The sequence below is a fragment of the Lactuca serriola genome, chromosome 1, assembly GCF_051521515.1.
Source record: "Lactuca serriola cultivar US96UC23 chromosome 1, Lser_US96UC23_V15, whole genome shotgun sequence".
Classification (NCBI taxonomy): domain Eukaryota; kingdom Viridiplantae; phylum Streptophyta; class Magnoliopsida; order Asterales; family Asteraceae; genus Lactuca; species Lactuca serriola.
In genome coordinates, this window is record NC_136408.1 from 137,058,064 (window position 1) to 137,077,513 (window position 19,450).

Consider the following 19,450-nt stretch of genomic DNA (forward strand, 5'->3'; position numbering starts at 1 on the left):
GATGGGATTGTTGGTTTACATAATCACATATCATAGAGGGAAAAAAATGAGATATGATAGAAAAAAGGTTAAAAAAGTCTTTTTATAATTGAACTTAAATGAAAAGTTTAACAGTTTTGGTAAAAATGACAACCTATGAAAGAAAATGAGACCATAAGGATGGATGGTTGTGTGTCGTTTTTTATATTTGTCCTCAAAGTGAAAATTTCAGTAAACGTCAATGGCCATATTTGTAATTTAGTCTTCCGTTCCAGACAAGAATAAAAAAAAGAAATTCAAAAGAAGTAAAACCGTGTTTCTTTTTTGGAAAAAACCATGAAAGCCTCCAATAAATCCCCAACATTTTCGTTGTTTGTGTATATATACTCTCTCGCGGTCTCCCTTCGTTCATCGTCGACTCACCCTTTCCCAGGTTTACTTACTGCTCATCTTTCATGGCCTTCGTCTCTGTTCATTTTTCCTCTGTTATCGCCGCTTCAGGTTTATGTAATCTCTGCTCATCCTTGCAAAGCTACTTTTGCTTGTCTAAGAATTTCAGTTATCAATCACAGATCACATGATAATCATTTCAATTTTCATAAACACGTGATTAAAAATTTGTTTATTTCAGATACTTTTGTTTAGTTTACATATCAGTTACAGTCCAGCTAGCACGTTCTTGCTTCAAGTCCAGAATGATGAACAAAACTTTGCGCACGCAGACTGGGACATTCTCGGATTCTCGAAAATTGCTTCCTCAATGACTTTATATTTTGAACTCATAAACACCATTTTTACATTTGATTCTTTTTTGAATGATGGTATCTGTTCCTTAATTGTAAGCTAAACACTCAAAATCAAGAAGCTTACATATTTGATTGTCATAATTCTACATTGGCTGCTGATGTTCCCTTTGTTCAAAACATGCTGATCTGTCAAAGCTAAGCTTTTGGTAGCCAATAGTTTAGATCGTGAACCAAATAAGTAATTCTCTCTCTGTTTGAAAATAAGCTGGATTAGGTTAATGTTTGGAGGTACAAAACTGATAAGAGATTTCTTTGTAGATTTAAGTCATATGAATGACATTTGTCAGCTAAGCTTATGTCATTTGTTACTTAAATCATTCATACCTTCAGGTTTCGAGTGTTTCAACTTCTTCCACATGTGCTTCTACTTCTGATACAGAAAATGGTCTTCTAATTCTACGTTGTGAAACTTCACATTTCTTGGTGTCGGAATCCCAGGATATACTTATTTGTTGTAGGGTTCTGTTGTTGTCTCTGACCTTTTTGCCCTTAACAACTATTCCTATATGTGGTGTGCCTCCTAGGATACCTGAAACATCCTCCATAACAGTCCTCTATGGGAAAAAAAGAAATTGAGACCCAAAAATTGTACAAATGGATGGAACTTATAGAAGATGATGTAGATGTTCAATATCAATACCTTCAATGAGCTCAACATACATGACTATCTCCATTGCCACTCTTCTCATGAAACAAAGGAGTCTCTGTTTGCCACCTGTCTTGGCTGTATATCTTTTTCCTATTTTGATATAGTTAGACAGAGGGTTACACGATCTAACTTTTAGGCTGCATTTGTCATGCTAGACATACTTTCAAGGGCATTTTAGTTATGACGACCAGGAGGGCATTTACGTCTTTTTCATACACGAGAGATTGAGAGATCAAAAATTGCAATTTTGTTCCAGCCCCAGTCCCAGGCCAGGCAGTACACCTGGTTCTATCATGTCCTGTCTTGCATAACAAACGGGGCCTTAAAGCATTAGTAGACAAAAAGATTCAAAGCACTAGAATCCCCATTCAATAGTTTTGTTAGGGAGTTCGTAATCTTTCTTTAAAGTTACTTTTTAGTAACTCACATGGCAATATAATTTTATTTTACATCAATACTTTGGTATTAACAGATGAGATTTAAGTTGCATATTGTAATCAATAATTTGCTATTATGCACAGGCATTTTGTACGGGTGCTGACATTAAAGAACAAGTTGTCAACCCATAATTTATTATGGTGGTTCTATCTGAACTCCTCTCAAAAGGATCTTCATCTTCTTCATCAACTCATGGTCTTAGTTCATCTGCTCGTGTTCCTACTTCATCAACTCATGATCATAATTCATCAACTCATAATCATAGATATGATGTATTTTTAAGTTTTAGAGGTGTTGACACTCGTCATAGTTTCACTGATCACCTTCATAAGGCCCTCATTGATGCCAATATCAATACCTTCTTGGATGATGAAGAGATTGAAACCGGGGAAGATCTGAAACCAGAACTGGAGAGTGCAATTAAGGCATCCCAGGCTTCTATTATAGTGTTGTCTAAAAATTATGCTTTTTCAACATGGTGCCTCGATGAATTGGTGTTGATCCTGGAGCAGCGTATGACATCCAACCATATTGTTATCCCAATATTTTATCATGTGGAGCCCACACATGTCAGGAAGCAACAAAGTAGCTTTGGAGATGCAATGGCTAAGCATAAACAGACAATGGAGGCAGAGAAAAATGCAAATAAAAGAAGTCAATGGGCTCAAAAGATGGACGGATGGAATAAAGCACTTTTAGAAGTAGCGAATTTAAAAGGAAAGGACGTAAATGGAAGGTAACCACTTTCTTACCAATATTCATCTCCCTATGTTTTTCAATAAGTTTTTCTAAATCATCAAATAGACATATATTTGATGTACTAGGATATATAGAAGATGCACGTAACTGAAAACAAGTTTTCAAATATGTGATCTCATAAACTAGTTCATATAGATCGATTAGCCATTCTGATAATTTTTACATGTTATGCATTTTGTATTTTATCATAAGTTAGTACATTTAGATAAACCATGTCCACGATTTTACATGCTTTTTAATTTAAAAACCAAAGTTTGATGGGTTTGCTATGCGTCTACTATTGATTATACCATACTATCTTCAAATCATAGCGCCTTTTATGATAAATAAATGCTTTAAGTTGTATGTAGTAATAGATAACCTATAATTGTTTCATGGCATTTTGTTCAAATCCATGCAAAACCACATTGATGGTTAAGTTTGATCGTCTTGTAGAAACATAGTGAAGCTAGCTGGCTTATTAGTGAAATCTTGTATTTGGTTGGTTGCTTTGGTCTTATCATAAACAAATATGTATGACCTTATCTATTAGCGAAAATCTTGTATTTCATGGCATTTTGTTCAAATTGATGCAAACCACGATATGGTTTTGATTTGAGAACTCAATTAATAATAACCACTATGATATAATCTTAGTTTGGATCTTTGAATAATTTAAATCTTCCAATTTGGTTCATAAGTTTTGCCGATTGTGTTTTGACATTATTATATAATCAAGTTTCAGGTTAGAGACGGAGTTTATCGAAGAAATTGTGAAGGGCATCCACCGTAGATTAAATGTACACTTAAGGAGCATTCGACCGCAACTTATTGGGATGAAGTATCATATTAACTTTGTAACTTCATGGTTGAAAGATGGATCCTCACATACGGCAGACATACTTACTATTTATGGTATAGGTGGGATCGGGAAGACATCTTTAGCCAAACATGTCTATGGGCTATATTCCCGTGAATTCCACACAGGCAGCTATATTGAAGATATCACAAGGAAATGTGATGGAAAGTTTAATGGGTTGCTTGATTTACAAGAACAACTCTGCAATGACATTTCAAAAACAAGTTCAATTAAAGTGCATGATGTTTCAGCATATACCTCAAAGATAGAGAATGCACTGGCCCGTAAAAGGGTGTTTCTAGTTCTTGATGATATCAGTACTCTTGTTCAGTTGGATGCATTACTTGGAAGCAAAGGCTTTCATCCTGGAAGCAAAATTATAATTACAACAAAAGACAGTTGGTTGACCGAGAGTTGTGCTTTATTCAAAACAAACATGAAACCCAAGCATGAGAAGCATTTGCTTCAAGGCTTAGATGATTTTGCATCACAACAACTTTTTTGTTCCCATGCATTCATGTGCAATGAACCCAAGGCAGGATATGAAGAGGTGTCCGCTAAGCTTGTCAAATATTGTGAAGGACATCCATTCGCTCTTGAAGTTTTGGGAAAGTCTCTACATAATCGAGATGTAGCTTATTGGGAAGGGTACATTGAAGGGCTAAGGAAAGAAATTAGTTCCCCAATAAATAATGTCTTGAAAATGAGCTTTGACTCCTTGCCATCAAAAAACGATAAGGAGTTGTTTAAGCATATTGCTTGTTTTTTTGTTGGAATGGATAGAGATGTTACCGAAACAATATTAAAGGCATGTGGTATAAACACTAGATCTGGAATCACAAATCTCACTGACAGGTGCCTCCTTAGTATAGGATGGAATAATGAATTGAAGATGCATCAGTTGGTTCAAGAGATGGGAAGATTCGAAGTACGTCAAGAATCACTTGACAAGCCATGGAAGCGAAGTCGATTATGGTGTCATAAGGAGTCATTTAGAGTATTGAAACAAAAAAAGGAAAAGTGGCCATGTATGCTTTCAGTAATGAGTATACCCAAAATATATTTTGTTGCCTAATTTATTTATATGCATTCTGTTTGTATTACTTCTTAGGGCAAGGGAAATCTCTTAGGCATTGCCCTTGACATGCGCATGCTTGAGGAAGAGAAGTTGGGTGAATCATATGAGCTAAAAACGGACGCATTAAGTAACATGGATGGCCTGATGCTACTACAACTAAATTATGTTCACATGAATGGCTCTTATGAGAACTTTCCACTGGAACTAAGAGGTTTGTGTATGCATGGATTTCATTTGAAGTCTATACCTTCAGAATTACCTATGGAGAATCTTGTTGCTCTTGACATGTCATATAGCAATATTGAATCATTTGTTGGTTGTATTAATTCACAACGAGTTGAGAAGAGGCAAAAGGTAGCTTATCTTCATATATTATTCATCAATGTTGAGTTCATGAAATTCGATACTATCATAACTTTTTTTGACTTCTGCAGTTGGATGGATCATGCTTAAAAGAGAAAAAGTTGCTTGGATCATTGAAGATTCTTAATTTAAGTTACTGTAAACAACTCCGTAGTCTTGGTGACTTTGTCCAACTCCCTGTACTTGAAAGGTTAATAGTTAGAAATTGTATTGGTTTGCTTGAGGTTTGTGAATCAATTAAGCAATGTGTTGAACTTGTGTTCATCGATCTAAGCTATTGCAAGAAGCTTGAAAAAATTCCAAGAAACATAGGCATGTTGAAGAATGTTAAAACAATGTTGGTAGATGGTTGTAGTCTTGGTGAATCTCGAATCCAGATTAGGGATATGGATTCACTAGAACTGTGCAAGGCTAACAACATTCACATAAATACAAGAACCTCTTCAGCCGCCTATGTGGGTGCTATACGAAGGGATTTGAAGTTTTTAGCAGTTTCTTTACCAAGGTCTTTGGTAAGGTTGTCACTTGCAAATAACAATTTGTCCACTGAATCCTTTCCCATGGACTTGAGTTGCCTATCCATTTTAAAGGAATTATATTTAGATGACAATCCTATAGACTCCATGCCCAGTTGTGTGAGAACCCTTCCTAGGCTTGACATACTTAGTATGAGGTACTGTGAAAAATTGAAGACAGTTGAGCATCCTCCATGTACACTAAGCAGGTTGTTGCTGAATTCTCATTATCATGGGTGTTTTGTTGAGAAACTTGTATTTGATCCGAAAATGTCCCCATTAGAGATATCATCAAACTGCTGGATAGATTACATATATTTGTCATATGAAATTGAAGGTATGATAAAAATTCAACCAATGGTATGTGTTGCGGAAAAGGTATTACAGAGCTTGGGATGGAGTAATTTAGACTTCCTTAATGGCAAGTGTATGGGAACTAATTCTTCATCAGAATCCGGAATCCAGGTTCTGTTCAGTTACTGTTTGTGAATATGTATAATATAATTATTATGCATGGTGATTAATTAAGGTGGTTGTGTTTGGCAGACGATGTATTATGAATTTGGAATATTCAGCACAATGTATGAAGCGGGGGAGATACCGAGTTGGTTTAGGCATAGAAGTGAGGGGCCATCAATATCATTTACCATCCCATCATCATCATCATCCCCAAACAGCCTCCTTACAGGAATCAACTTCTCAACTTCATGCTCTATAAAAATAGACAATTCAATTCAGTTTCTATGTGAACAGTTGATTTATTTCCCTAATTGGCCAATGATGACAATTAGTAATATGACAAAGAAGCGCACCTGGATATACGAACGTCACAGGGACAGAGTTTCTGAGGGTCAATGGGTGTTGTTAAGTCATTGGATGTTTGGGAGGAATGAGATGGAGGCTGGTGACCTCATTACTATTACAGTTACAGAGAGGCTTTATGAATCTATAAAGGAGTGTGGGGTAAGTCTTGTGTATGAGGATGATGGAGAAGAAGAAGATGTGTTGGGTTATTACAAGTCATGGAATCATATAATTGGTGGAGATCTCTCTCCTTTTCAAACTACAACAGGACAATACATCTTAGAACACCAGCGATTCTTTTCAGACGGGATTCTCTTGACTTTATATCACCGTAAATTTGTTGCAGACGGCGCCAGATATCAAGGTATTGGTGTGATTTTTGTTAAATATTTTATGAACAGTTTAAATAGACGGATATTGTCCCATTTATTTTAATAAATCGATCATAACTTAAAATCTTTTAAACATATGGAACACACATATGACTCAAATCCACCCACGTATTATTTGTTTTATTGATAACCTATAATAAGATAAGATTTAGTTTTTATATAATATAAAAAAATAAAATTTGTACTTTTTATTTTTAAATGTATGGAACAAAGTAATGACACGTTTAAATCGGTAGATTTGTTATGTCAATGATAAGCCCCTACCCTGATGAGTAGTACTTGAACTTTTCACTTTCTAGAAGATTGTTATATAACAAAATTGTAGTAACAAAAGCTATTGCAGAGTCCCTTCCTCTTGAAAGAATGGGAAAACCCTAATATATCATTCATTATCAGTACTACTCATCAGGGTAGAAGATTGTTACGTGTTTTTGGTTGCGAATGTTTCTGCTTATTCTCTTTACTCTGTGTGGGAGCTTATCAGTACAATTGGTTAAGTCTTTTGATATGTTGGATCACATAATTATATCTATACCAATACGACTACTTTGTCCAAGTGGGTTGTTTGTGAACAATGATTAACATATCACTTTTTTATCTGTTTTCAGCACAAAAGGAAAAGTGTTGGTTCAGAGCTTTATCACCAAGGAATCCTGGCATAATTGGTCGTGCAAATGAGGTATACCCTTTGACACCCAAACCTTTCTCTCTTCAAGTGAACAAAGGGCTTACACAACCAAATATTACGAATCAATGTTCTCGATTGAAAACAATATATATACTTCTGAGTAACTATCCGTTTTCATTGCATTTTGTATTATATATCTCTATGTACTTGTGTAGCATTTAAGGTTTCTTACATTCCATTTTATTCATAGGGAAAGGGGGAATCTTCAAGGTCTTATCCTTCAGAGGAAAAGTATTGACAAAGAGCAACATGGCATCAGTAGAAAGTAGATGCATTCCTACCATTAGTAAGATTTGATTGTTCAAGTTTAAATGAATTTCATTAAATATCCAAGTTTAGTTATAGCATTAGTTTAAAATATATCTATCAATTTACTAGGAGATAGCGATTTTATACATAATTAAATAATATTTTATTTTATTTTTTTGATCATTGGAGGCAAGAAATCAATATGAAAAAAATATAGCGAATTAAAAAAAAAATTAAATCGAATCAAAATTATTTTCATTATGGCTTTTCAATTGAACCGGAACAAGTTAGGTTTTTGGCTCGGCCACGACATAGAATAACCGGAACGATGAATGAAAAAACATGGGAGTCATGTTTGAAGCTTGAGGCAATTACAAATTTAGTCGGTTTCCCTAACTACTTTTCATTTAACAGCCCAAAAAATCAACTTTGTTTTTTATAATAAACATAGAAACCGCAGATGAGGCTACCTCATGCGGTTTTGTCACCTCCTCTTCGGTTTCGTCATAGGTGGCAAAACACGTCTTTGGTTTTGTCTTCTCATATGCGGTTTCTTCATCTCATCTTCGGTTTTATTTTCCACTATAAAAAACATTCTTTGAGTTGAAATCGTAGATGAGGCTACCTCATCAACAACTTCCTCTTTACCCGTCTTTAGTTGTGTTCATGTTTTGTCGTTCATGGTTTCATGTTTTGTTGTTCATGGTTTCTGGGTTTCGACGACTAAATCACAAATTGGTATATGCCTCATATTCGGTTTCATAGACTCGTCTTCGGTTTCGCTCATCTTATTGATTTTTTTAAAGACAAATTAAAATTATATTTACTTATATACCAGTTTTTTCTCTGAACAGTGAGATCGGCGCCGTCAGCCAACTCAAACACCACAATTTCGTACAACCTTATAAATAGATTGACCTCTATATAAAAAAAATATTAAGTCATTCATCGAATATACCATTTTATTTTATTTTATTTTACAATATATAATAAATTTAGTTAATATCCTTATCTACTATATAAAAAAAATAAAGATCAATATTGTCATATGTCAATTTCTCATGAGTTTAAAACTTGTCATTTCGTGGTATTTTGAAATAAATAATATCCGCATGTAAATTTTTGATTTTTTCAATTTTAAAATTAAAAAGTCACATAATACTTATACTTATATAGATATGTAAAGTTTTAGATGTAATAAATGTGACAGTAAATTGAAATGGATATGTATTTCCCTCATTGTTTCAAAATTTTACTTTAAAAAATAATTAAGGTTTGCACTTTGATATTTAATCTTTTTTTAAATCAACCGATGTAATATATGAGTCGCAGACTTGGTTTAGTAATATATTTTTGAGTAAATTACACGAATCGTCCCTCGGTTAGGTATCAAAAAGCACGTTTAGTCCCTATTTTTAAAAATTACTCGAACCGTTCCTATGTTTTCATTTCCTTTCACAGTTAGTCCCTATCATCATTAGTCGTTAATGGGTTCTATCTAAGTTCCCCAAAAGCAAGTTTAGTCCCTCGTTCTTTTAAATTTATCATTTTAGTCCCTCATTTATTTTTAAAAGACTACATTGCCATTTTTTTTCATTTATTTATAATTTATCAATTAATTAGATTAATTATAAATTTTAGAAGGTTATATCATTTTCATCTCTCTCTCTCTCTCTCTCTCTCATTTCCTCTCTATTCCATGTCCTCTTTCTCAATTCGATCAAGTATCTCATATCATCACCAGCAACCATCTTCGTTCACCGTCGACACCTTCACTAACCACCACCCGTCACCACCAAATTTGATACTATAACCAAAATCTAAAGCTCAAACCCAAATCTAATACTAGAACCAGAATCTGGAACTTATAATCAACACCAAATCCTGATCTAAAATTTGTAATCAACACTGATTTTCGAGATGAAGTCCCCAATCTGAAAATCAGTCATGAAATTCGTACATCAATGTAAAATACAGAGGGACTAAGATGTAGAATCGACACCCTAGATTTGTGTCCTATCTTCTTTCTCAACTCTTGTAATCACCACTTATAACCATCGGAGAAGACAAGAGAGTTTTCGAAATATAGATATGCGAATGGAGTATAGATTTGAAATCTAGATGTAAAAGGGTTGTTGATGGCATGCCCTAAATCATATATTTGAACAGAGAAGACAAAAGAGGATGAAAACAAAGGGAGTTGTTATTGGCATATCCTAAATCACAGATCTGATCCAAACGAAGTTATTGTCAAAATATAGATTTTCGTCTCTCTTTCCCTCTCTCTTTGTATCGTACCAACACAAACATACAAGGTATGTTTGTTTTGTGTTCCTTTTCTATGGTGAAATTAACATCGTGGGCGATTAATGGTTTGTTGGTGGTGGTTTGTGATGCTGGTGCTTTTTGGGAGTTGATCTTAAAGAAAAAAAAGAGGTATAAAGATATATTATGTTAGAATTTTAGGGTGGGTGGAAGGAGATGGTTGCCAGTAAAGTAATGATATGAGGTAGTTGCTCGGATTGAGAAAAATGATAAGGAGAGTGAGAGAGGGGGGGAGAGAGAAAGTGTGTGTGTGTGTGTGTGTGTGTAACATCCGGATTCCCAGGTATATTATTTTATTCATTTATTTTGGAGTTTGTGGAGGGACTCGGCGAGTTAGTGCTTAGACTCGCCGAGTAGGGTCGCGAATTCTTATCCGGATTAATGATCGGACTCGGCGAGTTCATGGGTGCACTCGGCGAGTCCACGCTGTTTAATGAAACCTCAATCTCTCAGGTTTGGGACCTATTTAAAGGCCCTTAGGGCCGTCATTTGCGGCTACCAGTCCCTTGAGAGAAACCTAGAGTGCTTGAGAGTTTTGAGAGAGAGAGAGAGAGAGGAAGTCATTGTTGACCTTTGAGGTGTTGTTTAGCAAGAAGAAGGAGGTTCTAGCCAAGAGGAAGCAAACGAGGTTGCCATTCTGTGGATTTGGAGTTAGAGCATCACATTTGAGGTAGTAATTCGGCTCCCCTTCTCTTGTTACGATGATCATATGGATTTAGGGTTTCTTGGACCCTTTATTGGTTAGATTTGATGTCCAATTAGTCCCTTATTGTGATGAGGCTTTAGATCTGGATCCATAGAGGTCCAGAGAGCCTAACTCATGAAGCCTTATGAAGATCAATGGGGGTTTTGACCTTGGGTTATGATAATTGGGGCTACAACATCATATAGGATCAAATAGATGTTGCTTGTCCATCAAGATATAGACTTTACGTGATTATCATGCTTGGGAAGGCCGAATCTATGGATTATTGGAACAAATCTAACCTCAGGAGGTCATTTGAGTTTGTGCATGGCATGAACTCGTCGAGTCCAAGAACAGACTCGACGAGTAGGGTTAAGGTTTCCCCGTAAATCACACAGTTGGTGACTCGCCGGGTTGGTGAATGACTCGGTGAGTCAGAAGGGATCTAGAGGACGTAAGTATGTGATGGAACTCGCCGAGTTCATAATTGGACTCGACGAGTTGAATCGGGGTGGCCCCGCGATTCAAGCCAGGTGTCACTCGTCGAGCAAGGGAAAGGCTCGACGTGCTAAGCGGGACTAGAAGGGTACGGGTGGACACGGGTGAACTTGCCGAGTTACCCGAAGGCACTCGACGAGTTGGGTAATTATGTGTCATTGGAAGGTCTTATGAGTATGATATATATGTGATGTATGCTATATGTGATATGTTGTGATATGATTATGATGATGTGGACTGGAAGGTCAAGATGATATGGACCGGAAGGTCAACAGAGTTATGGGATGGAAATCCCCTGAGACACTTGGATCGGAAGAACCTAGGGCCTAGAAAGGCGTATGTGCGGTATGTGGTATTTTGGGGAACTCACTAAGCATTCGTACTTACAATGTTATGTGTTATGTGTTTCAGGTACTAGCGAGGATCGTAGGAAGGCGCCAGCTTGATCAGTACACACTTGCAGATGTTACGATTTTGAGATCTTGGGTTATGGATTAGGTTATGTATTTTGTGGAAACATTGGATACTTGACTTTTGGATGATTAAAATAATGAAATGTTTTTATTAAAAATTAAATGAAAAACTGTTTTAAATTTTACGGTGTTACAAATTGGTATCAGAGCCTTGGTTTGAGGGATTCGGATTCACCTTCGGGTGTATTTGAACTCAAATTGAGGATTTGAAATTTTTTTCATAAGATAAACAATTTTATGAAAGATAAAAGAATTGAAAAGATACGCAAGGAAGCAGTGTGTACGATCAGCCAGCGCCCGGACGGTGATTTCCCAAAATACCCTTACATTTTGTGTTATGAGATATATTGAAATGTGCTATGCATGCTAGAGTAGGCTAGGTATTCATATTAGGACTAGAGTGACTTGATTTGTGATGCCTTAGCCTAGGAAGATTTCTGCTGCCATGAGATGCTTTAGAGTAAGTAGGTAGCAGTGATATGCTATGAGAGTCTACCAAAGGGTAGCTTATGTGTGAAAAGAGATAGAGTACTTGTGACTTGGGATCCTCGAAGGAGGACTTGGGGTGGATGCTGATGCGGTGTGGACGGTAATATTGGGCCCGTACTACTGAAGACACCGGGTCAGTGCACAGTCCAAGTAAGAATCCTTAGGGTACCAAGGAACAAGTATGGTGGGTTTATCGAGTGTATGTATACTTGAGCAAGTCCCTGATATTTTTATGTTTTATTTCAGAGGTAGATCATGGTTGGGACACGCCAAACACCAGAGAGCAGTGGGACGAGTGATGAGGAGATCCATAGGATCATCCACGAGGAGGTGGTTGCGTCCATCAGGGCTGAGATTCCATAGATGTTCGGGTCTATTAAGACCACCTAGATTGAGACTTTCGATGAGCGGTATGATGCTCTTTCTGATGCTGCTGTTGCAGCAGCCACTACGGCCATTGCTGCTAGGCCGCAGGCGGTGACTCGTTGTTGTACCGGGTGTTCAGCAACACGAAGCCACTAGAGTTTGACGGGACTCAGGATCCAATAGCCGCGAGAGGTGGATCTCAGACATAGAGGGGTGCTTCTACACATGTTCATGTCCGGAGCATCTGAGAGTTCGGTTCGCGCTGAACCAACTTCGCTTGGGGGCGAAGGACTGGTGGAAGTTCGTGACAACGCACTATTCTTCAGCAGAGCTTGTTGCTGTGACCTGGGAAAGGTTCACCGCTATGTTTCGTGATGAGTATGTTCCCCCGGTGGAACGGGAGTGTTTGGCTCAGGAGTTCTTGACTCTCAAGCAGTGTACTGAGTCAGTTACTTTGATTACCCGGATGTTTCACGAGAGGGCGATGTTCTGCCCAGAGCACGTGTCGACCGAGCAGGCACGTATGAGCTGATATCTGGGAATTCTGAGGAGAGACATTCATGAGATCGTGGCGAACTCATCATACCGGAAATTTGTTGAGCTTCAGGAAAATGCTCAGAAGTGGGAGATTGAGTTGGAGACGCAGGCAAGGGAGGAGGCCGAGTCTCAAGTGGATCGACGACCGGCACAGTCCCAGGCGGCAGCCAAGCGGGCCAAGCCCGCTGATTCGAGGTCTGGGGGTCAGAAGGGCCGCATTCATGATGGAATTTGTAGGGCTGGTGCTTGCTACAAGTGTGTCAAGGAGGGGCATATCGCCAAGGATTGCCCGAAGGGATACATGGTCTGCTTTCATTGCAACCAGACCGGGCACTAGAAGGCAGAGTGCCCACAGTTGCAAGAGACAACACACGGAGCATCTCAGGGATCTACCTCTGCTGCTGCGAGAGCTAGTGAGGGTCGGTCGGTGAAGGCCGAGGCGCCGAAGGCACGAGGGTGGGCGTTCCAGCTGACAGCGGAGGAGGTCCGTGCAGCACCTGACGTCGTGGCTGGTATGTATTGTGACAACTCGAAATTTCCATTCGGTTAAACCAAAAAGTCAACCACTTCGTATCATAAATTAATATCATTATTTCTTGTTTTTAAGAAATATAAAGTTCGTTTGATTATTTTTAATATTATTTTTTAACGAATGGGTGAAAGAAAGTGTCGTCTCGGGTTTTAAATTTTAAAAAAAACCGCAAACACCTCGCGTCTTAGAAACTCCCGGCCAAACTATTTCGTTTGAGTCGAAAAATCATATCAAAATCCGAAAACTCATGCTTATCCATGAGTTTACTCCTTAAGTCTAGTCAATATGAGTTTACTCCCCATTTATCCAAAAGAGTAAACTCCCAAAAGAGTAAACTCAAGAAAACCTCTCAAGTAGCAAACTAGAAACAATTCAAGATCTTCCAAGTTGTAAGTGTTTTATCTATTTCAAGTTGATTAAACACTAAATTTAGTGTTTGTGCATCTATTCATCCATTCACTTTTGTGTTTTGATTAGATTTCCAAAAACACCAAGAACACTAAGAACACACACTAAGTGTTCTTGGACTTTTACCATATTTCAAGCTTCCTTATAGTAAGTACTTCACTCCTTGAGTCTTATTGAGTTGATCTTAAAGAAAAAAAGAGGTATAAAGATATATTATGTTAGAATTTTAGGGTGGGTGGGTGGAAGGAGATGGTTGCCAGTAAAGTAATGATATGAGGTAGTTGCCCGGATTGAGAAAAATGATAAGGAGAGAGAGAGAAAGAGAGAGAGAGAGAGAGAGAGAGTGTGTGTGTGTGTGTGTAACATTCGGATTCCTAGGTATATTATTTTATTCATTTATTTTGGAGTTTGTGGAGGGACTCAGCGAATTGGTGCTTAGACTCGCGAATTCTTATCCGAATTAATGACCGGGCTCGGCGAGTTCATGGGTGGACTCGGCGAGTCCGCACTGTTTAATGAAACCCTAATCTCTCAAGTTTGGGACCTATTTAAAGGCCCTTAGGGCCGTCATTTACGGCTACCAATCCCTTGAGAGAAACCCTAGAGTGCTTGAGCATTTTGAGAGAGAGAGAGAGGAAGCCATTGTTGACCTTTAAGGTATTGTTTAGCAAGAAGAAGGAGGTTCTAGCCAAGTGGAAACAAAGGAGGTTGCCATTTCGTGGATTTGGAGCTCAGAGCATCACATTTGAGGTAGTAATTCGGCTCCCCTTCTGTTGTTATGATGATCATATGGATTTAGGTTTTCTTGGACCCTTTATTCGTTAGATTTGATGTCCAATTAGTCCCTTATTGTGATGAGGCTTTAAATCTGGATCCATAGAGGTCTAGAGAGCCTTACTCATCAAGCCTTATGAAGATCAATGGGGGTTTTGACCTTGGGTTATGATAATTGGGGCTAAAACATCATATAGGATTAAATAGATGTTGTATGTGCATCAAGATATAGACTTTACATGATTATCATGCTTGGGAAGGCCGGATCTATGGATTAATGGAACAGATCTGACCTCAGGAGGTCATTTGGGTTTGTGCATGGCATGAACTCGCCGAGTCCAAGAACAGACTCGACGAATAGGGTTAAGGTTTCCCCGTAAATCACACAGTTGGTGACTCGCCGGGTTGGGGAATGACTCGGTGAGTCAGAAGGGATCTAGAGGACGTAAGTACGCAATGGAACTCGCCGAGTTCATAATTGGACTCGATGAGTTGTGTCGGGGTGGCCCCGCGATTCAAGCCAGGTGTCACTCATCGAGCAAGGGAAAGGCTCAACGTGTTAAGCGGGACTAGAAGGGTACGGGTGCACACGGGTGAACTCTCCGAGTTGCCCGAAGGCACTCGACGAGTCGGGTCAAAGGTTGACCATTGACCAACGTTGACTAGGGTTGACAAGTGTTGACTTGATAGTGTTAGTCAAACAAAGTCATGAAAGTATTAATGAGAGTTGTACTTATGATATAGGAGGACGATAGGTCGGGAGATCGGACACGAGAGATTATCCGAAATCAGCGAGGTGAGTTTTCTCACTATGCCTTACCGGATGGGGTAATTATGTATGATTGGAGGGTCTTATGAGTATGATATATATATATATATATATATATATATATATATATATATATATATATATATATGTGATGTATGCTATATGTGATATGTTGTGATATTATTATGATGATGTGGACCGGAAGGTCAAGATGATATGGACCGGAAGGTCAATAGAGTTATGGGATGGATATCCCCTTAGACACTTGGATCGGAAGAACCTAGGGCCTAGAAAGGCGTATGTGCGTGTAACGCCGTAAAAATTAAAACAATTTTTCGCATTTTCAAACATATTTTTACAAACTCATTCATTCATAAAATGTCATAATATCATGTCTTTGTTTCACAAAATATCTCCCAAGATCAATATACATAAAATCCCATGTGTATGTACGAATCAGGCCGGCGCCTTCCCGCGGTCATCACTGGTACCTGAAACACATAACACATAACACTATAAGCATAAGCTTAGTGAGTTCCCAAAAATACCACTCAAACACATAATAGCCACTCGAGGCTGTAACTCTGTCGACCCTCTGCTCAATGTGTCTCAGTGGGGCCCTCCAACCCCAACTCTCTATGGGCCCTCTGGCCCTAACTCTAGGGACCCAAAAGTCCCAACTCTGTAACTCTGAATCATGCATATCACATATCACAATAAATCACAACACATAAATAACATGAAAATACATTGACATATAACTATATAGGACTCTGTCACATAACTCTATTACCACACTAGGTAAAGTATAGTGAGAAGACTCACCTCAGGCGTCTCGGTAAATCTCTGACTTGATGGAAAATATAGCCTAGCTTCCTCCTATTCACATAAATAAATACTCTTATAAATATAACTCTCGAGACTAGACTCAACCTGCCATTGGCACCCTTAGAAAGGTAAAAGACTATTTTACCCTCCCCTCTTGTCACAAGGACTTCATTGATGACCAAACCCTAAAATTCAACAAAAGTCAACGGTCCCACTTTGACCCTACTCGCCGAGTGCACCCTGGTGACTCGACGAGTTCTCATATGTCCTTTAACTCTTTGTCCCGCTTGACATGCCGAGTCCCTCCCTATACTCGACGAGTCATCCCAGACATGAATCGCGGGGCCACCCCGACTCAACTCGCCGAGTCTCAAGAACAACTCGACGAGTATCGCCTTGAACTCCAGTCCTCTAACTCCCTCCTGACTCACTGAGTCATCCCCCAACTCGGCAAGTCTACTCACTAAACAATTTACGTGAAACCCTAGCCCTACTCGCCGAGTTTGAAGAACAACTCGGCAAGTTCATGCCTTGCACAAACTCTACTGACCTCCTGAGGTCAGATCTGTTTCCCCAAACCATAGATCTGGCCTCCCCAAGCATGAATGTCATGTAAAGTTCGAAACTTGATGCTTGTACAACCACAACAAGGCATCAAAAGGAGATTTAGTCCCAAAAATGGCAACCTAAGTCCAATAAACCCAAACTGATCCATAAAGCTCCAAGGGTTAAGATATCTGGACCTCTTTGAGTCCAAATCCAGGGCACAAACTTGAAGAGGGACCATTTGCTCCACATAATCACTCTCCAAAGGGGTTAGAAAACCCTAACTCTAAAGACCAACACAAAAACTGAACGAGGTTCGAAGTATTACCTCAAAATGAAGTCTCTGAACTCTGGAACTGCTTGAATCACCCCTCCTTTTTGCTCTTGTCACCTTCTTCTTGCTAAACCAAAGGTACAAGGATCAAAAAGTGATTTCTTCTCCCTCACAACGACTTAGCTCACTTAGGGTTCTCTCAAGGGACTGGTAGCCGCAATGGGAGGCTATAAATGCCCTTAAATAGGCTCCAAACCCGGGGGATTAGGGTTTCATTAAACAGCGTGGACTCGCCGAGTCCACTAATGGACTCGCCGAGTCCGGACATGAACCCGGATGAACATCCGTGACCCTACTCGGCGAGTCTTGGCTCCAACTCGCCGAGTTCCTCCACGAATTCCAAAATAAATAACTGAAATAATATACCTGGGAATTCAGGATGTTACAATTCTCCTCCACTGGAATCAGACTTCGCCCTCGAAGTCTCACTCTGGAAACAACTCCGGATGCTGCTCAGGCATCTCACGCTCCGGCTCCCAAGTAAGCTCTGACCCTTTCCGGTGTTGCCACTGGACCTGCACCAAAGGCACCTCTTTGTTCCTCAGAACCTTGATCTTTCGATCCCGAATAGCCACCGGTCTCAACATAGTTCAGGCCCACATCCACCTGAATATCCTCTACTGGCACCACTGCCAACTCATCGGCTATACAATTTCGCAGCTGCGACACATGGAAAGTGTCATGGATCTGACCTAGCTCTGCAGGTAGCTCCAGCCGGTAAGCTACCTTGCCTACCCTTGCGATCACCCGAAAAGGAACGATATATCGGACCCCAACTTGCCCCTCTTCCTGAATCGGATCACTCCTTTCCAAGGAGAGACTTTCAGGAGTACAAAGTCGCCGACCTGGAACTCTAGCTCGGACTGGCGCCTGTCCGCATAACTCTTTTGACGACTCTGAGCGGTCAATAACCTCTGCCTGACGTGCTGTATCTTCTTAGTCGTCTGAAGCATGATCTCAGTACTACCCATAACACGCTGCCCGACCTCTCCCCAACAAATGGGGGTCCGACACCTTCTCCCGTACAACAACTCAAAGTCTGGCATACCAATGCTCGAATGATGGCTGTTGTTGTAGGAAAACTCTTCCAAGGGCAAATATGTGTTCCAACTCCCACCGAAATCCAACACACATGCCCGGAGCATATCCTCGAGCGTCTGAATCGTCCACTCGCTCTGTCTGTCAGTTTGGGGGTGGTAAGCGGTACTAAAATGCAACCTAGTACCCAATTCCTCATGAAATCTCTTCCAGAATCTGGAAGTGAAATGCACATCTCGATCCGAGACAATCAAGATCGACACTCCATGCCGTGATACCACCTCCCGCATATACATCTCTGCCAATTTCTCTGCGGAAGAGCTCTCACTGATAGCCAAGAAGTGGGCGCTCTTTGTCAACCTGTCCACAATCACCCAAATTCCACTCGGGAACCTCCAACAGCTGCAACTTACCATGCGGTTTCTTGTGCTCGGCCTTAGCCCTACGACAGGTTAAGCACCTCTCAACAAACCATGCGACATCCCTCTTCATACACGGCCACCAATACTCCCTCTTCAGATCTAAATACATCTTAGTGGCCCCATGATGGATCGAGAACTTCGACCGATGAGCCTCTTCCATCAAAATGGTATGCGTCCCTCCCACAAACAGTACCCAGATACGACCCTAAAATGCCATAAGCCCCCGGCTATCGGTAACGAACTCCGATACCAACCCGACAACTCGCTCTCTCTTCTGGCTCTCAGGCTGCACAGCCTTAGCCTGGGCCCCACGAAGAGTATCCAAAACCGGGGTCATCACCGTTAATCTCAAACATACATCTCGCAATGGGGTGCTCTCCGCCCTACGGCTCAGTGCATCAGCTACAACATTAGTCTTGCCCGGGTGGTACATGACCTCATAATTATAATCCTTGACCACGTCCAACCACCTCCTCTGTCGCATATTTAGGTTGGGCTGATCCATCAAATACTTCAAGCTCTTGTGGTCCGTGTATATCGTAAACCGAACCCCATATAGATAGTGACGCCAGATCTTGAGGGCGAACACCACTGCCCCCAACTCTAGATCGTGGGTGCCTCGATGCGTATGCTATCACATGCCCTCTCTGCATCAGCACCGCTCCCAACGCCAAGATCGATGCATCACAATACACCACAAAGTCCTCCATTCTCTCTGGGAGGGCTAACACTGGGGATTCGCATAGCCTCTGGCGAAGCGTCTCAAAGGAGGCCTGCTGCTCTGGGCCCCATGAAAAACTGACACCCTTCCGGGTCAACCTGGTGAGTGGCACGACAATCTTGGAGAAATCCCTGATAAATCTTCGAT

At 39.9% G+C, this 19,450-nt stretch overlaps 1 protein-coding gene across 3 annotated transcripts; it reads left to right on the top strand.

Annotated features, from left to right (window-relative positions):
* The first annotated feature begins 379 nt into the window (after positions 1 to 379).
* Positions 380 to 7,741, top strand: LOC145099108 (disease resistance protein RUN1-like). Of its 3 annotated transcripts, XM_079036696.1 has the most exons (7): positions 380 to 480; positions 1,956 to 2,608; positions 3,356 to 4,901; positions 4,982 to 5,890; positions 5,972 to 6,593; positions 7,230 to 7,300; positions 7,500 to 7,741. In XM_079036696.1, the coding sequence occupies exons 3-7, from the start codon at positions 4,614 to 4,616 to the stop codon at positions 7,545 to 7,547; spliced, it is 1,938 nt and encodes a 645-aa protein (XP_078892822.1). In that variant the 5' UTR covers positions 380 to 480; positions 1,956 to 2,608; positions 3,356 to 4,613; the 3' UTR covers positions 7,548 to 7,741. The 3 variants fall into 3 exon arrangements, with proteins under 3 accessions (XP_078892822.1, XP_078892829.1, XP_078892826.1); XM_079036700.1 differs by having other exon boundaries at positions 389 to 2,608; positions 3,350 to 4,901; XM_079036703.1 differs by lacking the exons at positions 4,982 to 5,890; positions 5,972 to 6,593; positions 7,230 to 7,300; positions 7,500 to 7,741 and having other exon boundaries at positions 3,350 to 4,611.
* The last annotated feature ends 11,709 nt before the right edge of the window (positions 7,742 to 19,450 follow it).